Source organism: Eleutherodactylus coqui, chromosome 11 (genome assembly GCF_035609145.1).
Source record: "Eleutherodactylus coqui strain aEleCoq1 chromosome 11, aEleCoq1.hap1, whole genome shotgun sequence".
NCBI classification, from domain to species: Eukaryota; Metazoa; Chordata; class Amphibia; order Anura; family Eleutherodactylidae; genus Eleutherodactylus; species Eleutherodactylus coqui.
The window spans coordinates 111,573,926-111,587,224 of record NC_089847.1 but is presented as its reverse complement, the minus strand read 5'-3'; the positions used below and the strand labels follow the sequence as shown (position 1 = coordinate 111,587,224).

General features: G+C 42.9%; 1 protein-coding gene across 4 annotated transcripts in view; it reads left to right on the top strand.

Moving 5' to 3' along the window:
• WT1 (WT1 transcription factor) overlaps positions 1 to 13,299 on the top strand; it is a 53,259-nt gene that overhangs the window by 25,671 nt on the left and 14,289 nt on the right. For all 4 annotated transcript variants that reach the window (XM_066582236.1, XM_066582237.1, XM_066582238.1 and 1 more), the window contains one exon: positions 6,039 to 6,116. In XM_066582236.1, coding sequence (XP_066438333.1) covers positions 6,039 to 6,116 — 78 coding nt within the window. The remainder of the gene's footprint in view (positions 1 to 6,038; positions 6,117 to 13,299) is intronic.

The window sequence follows — 13,299 nt, the reverse complement described above, 5'->3', positions numbered from 1 at the left end:
TTGGTTGCGTCCTAAAAGGATGATTATATACACACTCAGAAATAGCACAGATAACATACAATGTCAAAAGGAAACACAAAACAGAAAGGATGGGGAAATTAACCCTAAAACCCTGAGATGAGGTAAAACCCTACCTACCAGCAGGGCACTCGCCCTGATAAGGGTTACCCCACATCAGGAATCAGGACTGATCCTGATGTTCTCTAGATGGTGACTTAGAACTGACAAAAGTAGATGTCAGGTACAGGGAAAGAGATATTCAAATACCTCAGATAAAGAAATGCAAACCAGTAGAGTTATCTTAGCTGAGACATAGGTCAGGACCAAGAGCCACTGAAAGTATAACCGGTGTTCTCTGTGAGGAGGAACCAGAATTAATATACACAAACTGAGGCTGCTTTCACATCTGCGGTGGAGGTTCTATTTTCCTGCTCAGTTATGGGAGTAGAAAGAGGAATCCCCTGGCCGAACGGATTGGTCTTATGAGGGAACCGAAAAATGGCAAACATACCCCATTGACTATAATGGGGTCCATTTGGATTCAACTCAGCTGTCCGACATTTTGTGCTATTTCTCTGATGAAACCTCCGAAGTGAATTTCTAGCTCAGATGTGAATCGGCTTAAGGCCAATTGGCTGCCCATGATGCCCAACTTTCAGCTAAGCAATCAGTCCACAAACCAGCAGAGAAGTGTTTTCGTTAGCACGAGCATGGACCGGTGTGAGGATCATGTGAGCCAGGGCTCACGCTATGACATCGCCCAGGTCCCGTTCTTCATTTGTGGTTGGTGAGCCATGACACATATTTACCATTGGGCCCTATTGGGCTGTGCAATAAATGAGTAGTGAATCGTAGCAGCAGGCCCATTACTAAATAAATAATGACTCATGAAGATATTCCCACTCTTAGTCATCAGACCACACTCACGTGTGCGAACACTCAGTCCTGGTCTGATATATGTGTACCATTCGTGGATTCCCTGAAGAGTTGAAATATTTGAAGTCATATATTTATGCAGTCTGTTTGATAATAACCGAATAACCAGTGAGTTCTTGTCATTATAATTGGAGAAAAGGGGGAGACAAATCCTACCAGGAATTCCAAGTATTTTCAAGTAAACACCACTGGTACGTCCATAAGGGTACTTAACTCGTTCCTGCTTTTTAATGGAGTTTTATGATGTTCTCAACATACCGGTGATATAAGAAAGAATTAAAAAGAAAAAGTCAAAAAGAAACTAACACAAACAGAAAAAACAAAAGCAAGGAAACACAAACATTTATCGTAAATTTTATTTTGTGTATATATATATATACCTTTTAACTTAAAAAAAAAGGATTACCAGTTACGTATACTTGGACCGATAAAAAGGAATCAAGCAAAACTTTTAATAAAATGTAATAGCCACAAATGCAAAAAGAAGGCTGGCAAACAAAGACAAGATGTCACAGTGTGACGCGGCCACAGCTCAATGGCCATGACACAGAAGTAGGCCTGAGCTGACGTCAGAAGATTAGTCTGGCGCCAAGTTTGGCCACCAGCCTAGTAGGAAGTCCCGCCCTGTCTTCCTCTGTTATACACCTTCCTCCCTGCATCATCAGTGTGCGTCAGGTCTCTCTAGCCAATTAGAATAGACCCCCTTGATTGATAAGTAAACACCCTATTGGCTGCCTCCACAATTGTGTTATGTCTTTGCCTATTTGTATTTTTTGTTGTTGTCACCATTTGTAGATGGTAATTTTACTCATTGTTAACAAACATCGGGTAAGTACAAATTCGTTCCCGTTAAGGCTGGGTCCACACCGGCCTGATTTCCAGTGGGCATTCCGCAGCAGATCAGCTGATATAAGCCTGCCTCCCAACCTGCACCATTTGGTGTGAGTTTTGAAGCAGGTTTTATTGCAAATTCCTGTGTGGAATTCAGCCCCTCTCTGCAGCGGAGATGGAGAAAAAATTGACATGCCGCGGGATATAATTACATGCCGCAAGTCAATGTCCGCATGGGTTTTGTGCTGGTTATTTCTGCAGCTTGTGGATGAGATTTTCAAAATGGCGTTCACTTCGCTTCTACTGTAAATGTCGTGGAATTTTAATGTGGACCCTCTGCACTGAAATTCCGCTACAATTGCGCTCCGTGCGGACCCCACCTTACAGGAAGGCAGAAAAGGAAAAAGCTTCATTTAATCCCTCTTGGATTCAAACAATCTAGTCGCCTAAGACCCGATACTATTCGCCTATTGACAGCATTAAAATGTGGTGCGATAGAGGTCTCTGCTTTTGTATGAATGGATCTCTAATAATTACTAATTCCTCTCCGGAGTTCTTGGGTAGTTTTATCATATATATATAGATGGGCGGGGACATACAATGGCATAAATCACTCCCATGGACCGACAGTTCAAAAATTGCCCAATCTCATACTTTTAGTCATCTAGAGGGTTTGTAAAGGTATTTGATTTACACATATATGAGGGTCAGAAACGCTATCTTTTCTCCTTAGGGAGAGCAGCTATACTATAAACTAAGTGAGGAGACTCAAATAGCCATGCACGCTCCTCTGGGTAATATGCAAATATGGGAGATGGAATAAATCCTATATATATGGGCAAACAGTACAAGTATCCCACGTGGATATGTACCTTTTATATTATTTCTTTGCCCCTTTTTTGCCTCTCCATTTACCCAAGCTCACTTAGGTGGAGCAGTATCTGGTTGGCTGCACCTCCGTAATATCTTGTACACTTCAAACCCATATGTCCCTTGCCCTCTATTTGGGCCACTCCCACCACATGGGTTTTGCTCCACCCCTTTTTTCTATTCTGCATCTTTATCTGTACAAAGGTCCAGCCATCCTTTATATAAATAGGGTGGTATACATAGAGCTGTATGAGCCGGTAGGTATGTATATACAGATATGACGTGCATTAGGTGTATGGGGTGTGGGGGATATAGTGGGATGAGGAGATCAGGTTTTGAGGAGGAGCATAGTAATAAGGTAGGCAATGTGGTAAGCCTCCCTAAAGAGATGTATTATTATCTCAAATTATTGGATGCTGTTAGCAACGTAAGTCTTTATTCACACCAGCGTATATCAGCCGACCGATATACGCGACCATCTGAGGTATTGGTTTCCAATTCATTTGTTCCATTGGGCAAATAAACAGCGCGTAAATACGTTGCACCGTAAAATATGGAATATACACGCCGGCAAATATACGGTGGGTAAAAAGATAGTTCTGGTTCTATTTCCTGACCGATATATGGCTGCGGCTCCCATAGACTCCTATGGGAGCTGGAAAAAAAAGGGAGGAGGATTGTAACATTATATGTAACACATCCGTAATACCTATCCGTACACTCATCTGAAATCTGACTTAGGCCGGCTTCACATGGGCGTATTTGTGCGCTCAAAATTTATACACGATACGCAGGGAATAGAACCCATTGATTTCAATTAGTAGGTTCCTATGTGTGCAATTTGGTTGTGCAAAAAAATGCAGCAACTTTTTGGATTTGACTTTTTTGGATACTTTCTTGTGCGTTTGCGCAGCAAAAGTATCCATAAAAGTCAATGGAGATGTACAAATGCATGCAAAAACCGCTAGGAAATGCGTGAAACATAACATAATTGTACAGGAACACATCTGGAACTCATTAGGACTAATTAGCCATTTCTATTGGGGGATATTTTTTTTCGCCATGCGCAAATGCCGTTATGCACGGAAAAATTACAGTAAAATACAAGATGCACAAGCAAAAAAGAGTTGTTCGTTCTGCAAAAATGCTGCACTCATGTGCACGAAAATACGCCTGCGCTTGTGTGAGGCCGGCTTTAGGTAGTATTTCCAAAATCCAGTTCTCATGACCCATCAACAAGTGATGATTTGAGGATATCCTGTAGTGAGATACAAGTGTGACATTGTCTAAGGCATTACAACACCTGAGTAATACTACAGAAACCCCAAAAACATGATCTGTTGTGGGTGATGAAGACTGGAGTTTGGGAAATACTGACCTAAGGGCTCATTCACATCAGCCTTGAAGGTTCCGTTCAGAACTTCCATCGCTGAACTTCGTAACAAACAAAAAAACATAAAGAAATAGCACAGCATGCTGCACTAGTTCTTCCTGTAAAATGCTGGACGCCCTGAAGGTCCTTTTATACACGAAGATCATCGGTCAAAAGATAGCTTTTGAGCAATCATTTTGCATAAACTACTACTTTGTACTAATGCCTATTAGTACCAATTAGTAGCGTGTGAGCCATCCGGGAGCCATATTTAGAGAACAGACCACACACTGTTCTCTAAATACATTTCCTTTGTTCTGCTGTGGGGCTGATAGCTGAGACAATGTAATCAGTGCTCCCCAAGTAGAACATAGCGTGTGTCTTATCAGCTCTTCTGTCGAACGATGGATTTCATGCCGAACTGAAAATCATCGTTCGGCAGAAAAGTGAAAGATGGGCACATTTACACCCAACGATTATCACTCAAAAGATGGCTTTTGAGTGAATTTTGAGCGATAATTGTTGTGTTTAAAAGGGCCTAAAGAGAACCTATTAGAATCAATAGTGCCTGTTCAGTGCTATTCCCTTCCATCCTAGGATGACTCCTTTTGGGCACTGGGTACCATTTTCCTGTTCCATAAGGGGTCTTTCACACAGGCGTATTTGCGCACAATACTCAGAGAATAAAACCCATTGATGTCAATTGTTTTGCACACATTTCTCGAATTTGCACATGCAATTTCATGCTCATGCACAAAAAATAGAACATGCTCTTTTTTCAGCTAATTTAAGCACCAAAGGTGCCCATAGAAGTATATGGGGGTTGCGCAACTTTGCGCACCATAAGCAAGGGGATGCCTGAAACACTACACAATTCCGGTAACACTAGGCTAAACGAACATTTAAATCGGGGCGTGTGAAGGTGCCCTAACTAAACAAGGTATTGGAACCCAAGAGCACAAGCATGAATAACTCCAACCATTGATGGGGATTGGCCTGCAATACACCCACCGATCAACAAAAGGAAGAGGCGGCAGTGTTTGCCCTGACACAATGCAGACCTCATGCATTTGGATGTGTTTGGTACTGCAGCTCAGCCAAATTTACATGAATGGACCTGAACTGCAGTACCAAGCGCAACCACATGGATGCAAGTGTTGCTGCCCCTTGTTTTTCTTTTGGTCGGTGGGGGTCCTAAGATATAGGTCCACATTGATTGTACATGGACAGACTATACTAGGTCTTGGAATTGTATCCTGGAAACATCCTTTAATACTATGTGGCATAATGACTGTAAGTTGCAACGGCCAAGTTCTGGCTGACTCCAAATTACCTGCCCTATCAGGAGGGTTTAAAACAACAGGCTGTGTAGCCCAAGTAGTGGCGCCATCACCTGCAGCCGTTGGGGCAGTGAGTGCATTGATATTTGGGCTACAGAAACCGCATGCCACCACTCACCAATCTCCTGAAGCCTGGTGCATGTGTGAAAGGGGCCTTACAGTAGTATTGGGCAAGGTTACTGAAGAGGTAGGTAGATACAAAAGGAGCAAACAAAAGGGCTATGTAAGGCTGGTTTCACATCTGCTTTGGAAGCTCCAGTTGGAGCTTCCGTCACAGATCTGGCTCAAAATACTGGGCAGCTGGGTGAAAAGCGAACTGATCCAATTATATTCAATGGGGCCAGTTCTGTGCAGTTTGGTTCTGTCCTAAGAAGGAGCCATTTGGCCACGTGGATTCCCCTCTCCTGATCCCCAAATGGAGCAGGAAACTGGAATCCCCGATGCAGATGTTAAACCACCCTAACCCTTTGGGAGGGATGCAATTGGGGCTTAAGCTGACAACATAACATCATGCACCTCTCGAATAACCCTACTTGGCCTACAGATCTAAGCTTTCAGTGAATGGACATGCTTTCCAAGAAGGTGGGTGGGCACAAAAGGGGCAAATATGGGCAAATATGTCTTAGGATATTATTTGTCTGTTCTGTACATTACAATAACCAATGTCTCTTGTGTTGGGGTCTTTCCAGTGATAACCTCTATCAAATGACCTCACAGTTGGAATGTATGACATGGAATCAGATGAACCTGGGTACATCCCTGAAGAGGTAAGACTAGTTTTATTCCCTTTACTCTTCACATGCAGCCATTACAGTCCGCGATTTGCAGAACTCGTAAACGCCCGTTCAGCAGACAGGCTGTAATGAACACGACGCGCGTAAATTAATTACTAAGTGAAAACAAACTCCATAGTGAAGCGAGGGGCAAATAGGCATTTTTATAAGACATTTAATCACTTTTACTATTAGGCTGGGTTCCCACAGGACGGAAATCCCTCGGAAATCTCGCGGTTTGGCCGCGTCAAAAAACTGTGAGATTTCCCCGGGATAAGCGCTGCTTCAAAACCCGCGGCAGTTTGGAAACCAATGCCTCAGATGGTCACGTATATCAGCCAGCCATGAAAACGCGTATATATGCTCGTGTGAATAAGCCCTCAGACTGAGGTGTGGTGTGCGCTACATATACAAAGAACATCAAAGTTTGATAAAAACTGAAATATAGTTCTCTGAATGCATTTCTTACAGAAATAGCGCCACTCCTGCCCATGGGCTATTTGTGGTATTGCAGCTCAACTTAATAAGTGAATGGGGCTTTATGCAGTACCAAACACAGCCTATGGACAGAAACGGTGCTGTTTCAAGATGAAAGTAGCCATTTTTTTCATCTCATACAATTACTTTAATCCCTTATTTTTTACGTGTTTTTTCTGCGACATATAGGGCTATTTTTATATCTTTTTCTCTAAAATTTTCCCCCAATTTTTTTAGTTTTATTAGGGGTAAAAAGCTAAAAGGATTTACTTATATTATAGTCGTTCAGTTTTAAAATGAGTATATGTACATTAAAATAAAGTATGGGAATGGGTTCCGTATTTTGTTTTGGACGTTTTGATATATAATTTGTATAGTCTCTGATTATTACTTTTTTACCATCTATGACCCCTATGACATCATATAAGACCTCTGGTTGTCATTCACATGGGCTTTTTTTAATTTCACACTTCTCCACTGTAGCCGGGGCATCCATAGAAGCAGCATCCATAGGAGCCCCTGTTACAGGGCAAAACATCCCCTAGTGTGACAGTAGTCCCTAATAGAGCTAATCTGGGTCTGTTAGGACCCTGCAGCTCTGCCATGGTAGGGGGCTTCCGATGGTCACATGATTGCTGGGTCAACAAGCGGAAGTGATACTTTCGCTTTCTCTATTCACTACATAGCACTCATTAAGCTCTATGTAGCCTGCAAGAGAGAAGGAAGAAGCAGTTAAAGAATACTTCTGCCTTCTCCTCCCAGTCCTCTGCTGTGATTTGCTCCTGATACATTGCAGGAGCTTTAATATTTTTAGATTTATTCTAAAAAAGACTAGCAGTGCTAAATACTTATATATACAAAATATACAGAAAAAAATGTTACAGTGGAGATAAAGTTTCCGGGTATACACAATAAACAGTGCTTAAAATAAAACAAGGAGAAAATAAAATAAGGATACCAGAATTGGGATGTTCGGCCCTAGGTTCTGTTTTTGTGGAGTCACGGGAAATAAACAGGAAAGTACTTATGCTGTGGCATATCTCTGAAGGTCGGTCAACTGGGTCTCTCTGAACCCCTTGTTTTAAAAATTCTTTAGAACACACCTCCACCTGCCCCCTCTGAGGTCATTCAGAGAGCAGTGGAGTAAATGCATACATCCCTGTGAAAAAACCTAATTCCCCATTTCGGCTACATCTCCTCTGCAGGAGATCCTCTGATCGGGAATATATGCTTGGCAAATTTTGGTCATGATTTTATCTATTCAACGATATCAAAGATGACACATAAATCATAACCAGACACGCAAATATGCCGCTTGGGGGTGTTCCGAGGGGCAATCCTCAATGTGTATAGGTGTGTTTATTAAGCTGGCCTGCCCAATTCCAAAAATATAATTCATATTGGGCTAGGACCTTCACACGACCAATAATCCTTATTAAAATAGTTTTCCTTAATTTGCATCCCGAATCAACAACGTCTGTGAGAATCCAATTCTTCGGTGAAGGTTTTTTCTTAAGGCCCATTTATATGGAACGAATGGGAAGCAAATGATGCATGAGACTCATCCCCGCATATACTTGCCCCGCTCTGTCACACAGGAGCGAGTATTGCTGGTTCGCTCAGCCGGGGGGGCTGGAGGAGATTTCACTCTTTGCTCTCCCCCGCCCCTCTTCATTCACTCAACACAGTGGCTGTTCAGTACTGAATGGCTGCTGTTTACACTGAACGATCATCGTTCAGGATTTTATGCAGCCTAAAATCTCCTCCAGCCTCCCTGCTGCAAGCCAATCTGCATACAAATGCTCAATTGTCATTTATACTAACAGCATGAAAAATTCAAGGTTCTTAGCGCACAATTTAATCAAATGTGTGTGTGCCCACCCGTCTTGTGAACCCTAATGTATGAGTAACTAGCTCTAAAGACTAGAGATGAGCCAGTATACTCGCTAAGGCACATTACTCGAGCGAGTAAGATTCGGCTGCTGGCACCGGTGACAGGTGAGTTGCGGCGGGGAGCGGGGGGAAGAGAGGGAGAGAGATTTCCCCTCCGCTCCTCCCTGCTCTCCCCCGCCGCTCCCCGCTGGCCCCCGAATCTTTAGAGACGAGCGGGGAGATACTCGGCTAAGGCACTACTCGCTCAAGTAATGGGCCTTAGCAAGTATACTCGCTCATCTCTACTAAAGACACCTCTTTTTGGGCTAAAAAGCCTCCACGTGAATGGGACAGCTCTGATACCTAGCTATATACTCTCACTAAAACCACCTGGGACAGATGGGTAAATGGAGTACATGGGAAAAGTGCAGGCAGAAGCTCCTACACAAAGGCAATCCATACAAAAAAACAAGTCTACATATGCACTTGGTGCCGCACACTCAGACCATCCTCTTAACCAGTCGACAGCATACAAAACCCTCCATGATCCACCAAATATGTCAAATTTTGATTCATCAGTCCATAAGACCTTCCACTCTTCAGTATTCCACTGGAGGTGCTACTTGGTCCTGACAATCTTAGTAGTAGCTTTACTCTGCTTGACAAACCCGCAGATAGACGTCTTCTCTTCACAGCTGAAATCGAAATTTGTTTATTTTTAACTGCACTAAGCTATACTTGAAAATTTAGGGCAGTGAGGCGCCAATCACTTGACTCTCAAAAACTTCTCCTCTCATTTTGTAGTGGTCTTTGGTCTGCCAGAGCTTCCTTCAGTTTCCAAGTGCCCTTTGATGAAAACTATACTGACTGCCAGCTTGGCGTTCTTGGCAATTTTCTCTATAGGACAGACCTACACATCTAAAACGTATATGGCCTGTCTGTCTTCTTTGGTTAATTTCCCTTTTCTTGCCATTATGATAGCAATGTGCTCTGTCCTTAAGAGCAAAACTGTCTAAATTGTGCCCTGGAGAGTATTGTATTGCAGTCCGTTCCAACACTGGTTATATAGAATTAGAGAGTTTGAAAGTAATCTACAAAAGTTGAGACACCTGTAGGAATAGTTTGCATCCAATTTGAAACCATAATTTGCTTCCTGTGCTGCAGAGCAGCTGCTCTTTATATGTTCCCTAACAAAACACTTAGGTTAAAATCATAAATGCAGACTAAGAACTTATTCATACAAGCGTAGGTGTATGCCCGAAGGCCGTTTGTGCGCCCGTTCAGACGGCCCCGACCCAGCACATATACGCCAAGCCCGGATTGCCATTGGGATACAGTTAAGCTCTGCTAAACTGCATCCCCCTTTCCGCCCCCTTGCCGCTTCTTAGCTGCTAAACTCCCTCCCACCTCCCCTCTCCGGCAGCTGTCATAGGCTCCCATAGGAGTCTATGGCAGCGGCCATATTCTGGCTGGGAAAGATATCTGTCCCGGCTGGTGTAAAAGCGCCTGGCCAAAAAGCACTCCTATGCGCTATCTTGGCCAGCTGGGTGCTTTTACACGGCAGAAAATTGCCCATCTGATCTGATGCATTGGAATCCAATGCATCAGATGGTAGCGTATATCGGCCAGACGTGAAAACGGCGGCCGATATACGCTCGTGTAAATAAGCCCCAATGCTGTGTTTCAAGATAAAAATTCATAATATTTTTATGTTTTTAACTTACTTTGAGCCTTTGAACAATTTCACGTTATTTTCTGGACTTGAACTTCATTGACGTAAAAAATAACAGAAAAAATTGAGGTGTTCTAAAATTTTTGATCGGTAGTGTATATGTAGAAACCTTCGTCCCGCCAGATTATTATATGCAGATTCTATTTCCAAAACCGCAGCAAAGATTTGCTCCTCTAGGAGCTGCGAATCCACACAAGGATTTATCTTTGTCAGTGGGCAAAATCCACATGTGAAATTTCCATTGCAGATCCATATTAAGTAGTGTGAGAAGTGACATGTGACTTCTTATTTTTCCATGACACGGATTTGAAATCCATGGCATAAAAATCTGTTTCATGAAGACAGCAATGCAGATTTTCCATTCAAATGAATGAGCTGGTGCTGTAAGGGGATTTGGCATGGATTTCATGCCACAAACCACCCAAAAATCCACCGTGTGAACATACCCTTATGCATAAATGCACATTTTGAATATATATTGTACTAAACATGTTCCACCAATGGATGTTTACATACTATGGATACCTTTTGTGGACAATTTTTTTTTCAGTTAAATGCATGTATTTTAGGCTGACAATCATTTGTGAAATAGGGTTTAATTAAAAATTATGTACCGTTTGTCGTCTGCAATATTTAGTTTTTACTATATACAGACACTGCAGTCTAAGCATTCACTCAGGTTGCATGAATTTTTGCCCTTAGTGTTGCGGCAGGTTTTGGTTTTCGTTCACGGAGGTCTGGTTTATGCTAGTGCTCTCTTGGATTTTCCTCTCCGCTTTGTCTAGCAATGCCAGGAGTGTCTATGGGGAGTGTTCTGCTATCAATTGCACCTGCCTAGCAATTAAGGAGAGCTTTTATTCCTCTCTTGACTGTACTGATTATTCTCAGTCTTCATCTGATGGTTGTTGGAATCAGAGCTGGATCTTGGTCTCCTTTCTTTCCCTGCTCATCTCGAGCTAAATACTGTGGTTATTGGTGGAAGTTGTATTCTTACTTAGTTATTTGCTTCTGTCTCTCATAGGGAGAGTGAATGGCCGAGGATCGTGGGTCGGGTGCGTTCTTATCAGGACGGGACATCCGCCATAGACAGGTATGGTCTCTTATTCTGAGTCATATAGAGAAAGTTCCACTTTCCATCCATTATTCCATACATTTCCTGTGGAGGTATATCTTCTTTGTTTGACTGTGTGAACATAGCACAGGCGAACATATTCATGCGCGATTTGTGCTTCTCGCAGCACACAAATCTCGCGCAAGTTTCTCGGCCGTGTGAACGCGGCTCTACTTTGCCGCTGCAGTATTCTGCTTCAAAACCTGCAGATTTTGATGTAGAATTTCCAACAGAATTAAGCCATTTTCAATTCTGCATCAAAATCCACACGGAGGCTATGGATTTTGATGTGGAATTTTCAGCGTTTTGTAGTGTATTTAGGAAAAACTCCACCCTTGCTGTTTTATCAAAAATCTAATTTTTTGCTCAGGCAATGGTCCAGATCTGCATTGTATGAGTACAACCGATCATGAGATATGAATCAGGTCATAATTGGTCAGACACATTAAACCAAATTCATCCTAACTAGAGATGAGCGAACGTACTCGTTACGAGTACTTACGCACCCGAGTACCGCCATTTTCGAGTACTGCAGTACTCGGGCGTAAAGATTCGGGGGGCGCCGTGGCGGCACGGGGGGTAGCAGTGGGGAGTGGGGGGGAGAGGGAGAGAGAGAGGGCTCCCCCCTGTTCCCCGCTGCTCCCCCCGCACCGCCGCGGCTCTCCCCGCCCCCCGAATCTTTACGCCCGAGTACTGAAGTACTCGAAAATGGCGGTACTCGGGTGCGTAAGTACTCGTTACGAGTACGTTCGCTCATCTCTAATCCTAACCACTGGTGTCCTAACTCTCCCCTTGAGGACAGATATGCAAATATTGGGGGCAAGAACGATCCGACATGTTGGATTTCAATGTGTCTGATCCTTACTTTCCAAAGGAGATAGGTTTTCTATGCCTGTACTGTATGTTACGTATGTGGCCATCTTAGCCAGGTGGGTGCAATGTATGTGGTTAACCAGAGGCGTAACTTGAAGCTCCTGGGCCCCAATGCAAAATCTGGAACGGGGCCCCCAACTATAATGCTTTATTCATAGTACTGGGCTCCCTATATGGAGAAGGGAGGCCTTATAGGCCCCCTAAGGCTCCTGGGACCGGGTGCAACCGCATCCCCTGCATCCTCTATAGTTACACCCCTGTGGTTAACATCACTCTACATCATCCACCATGGTAGAAAGTCTTGTGTGATAATGAGCTTTTTTGGAAAAGTAATTGCTAGAACTATGACATTTCCTACGGGTTATCTTTAGCCAGTAGTATACACATGGAGTTTTTGATACAAGTTCTGTTGCAGTTTTGGGTGAAGTTCTTGAGGTAGTTTTTTGAGCCAAAGCTAAAGTAGATCTATAAGTATAAAGGAAAGACCTTATACTTCACCTGTCTTTTCTATCCACTCCGCTGTTGAAAACTGCACCAAAAACTGCCCACATGAATCCAGTCTTACAGCATCTTTATACTAAAATGAACCTGTCACGTTGAAAACAATGTTTAAACTGCAGCAGCATCTTCTAGAGTAGGAGGAGCTGAACAGATTGATATATAGTTTTGTATGAAAATATTGAAAGTAACCTATAACTAATTGATCTAAATATCTGCTCATTCTGGGTTTAGGAGTCCAGTGGGCGGTCCTACAGAAACAACAGTAAATGGTCCCGCCCACTGGACTCCTAAGCCCAGAATGAACTGAAGTTTAGATTAACCTATTACAAGCTATATTTTCCCACAAACCCATATATCGATCTACTCGGCATCTCATGCTTTATACTATGTTGTCTGCCTCTTCAATGTGACAGTTACTCTTTACATTTTTCTACATATTGATTTGTATTTCTAGAAGGACTCCAGTAAGGAAATGAACCAACCTTGACCAATATCTGAACTCTCAACATAGAGGATAAGAATGGGAATTTATTTGTAAGGAATGGCTGCTGTATAGAACACAATAGAATTAATAGGAAACCTCAGCCTTATAATTAATGGAACGCAGCCCA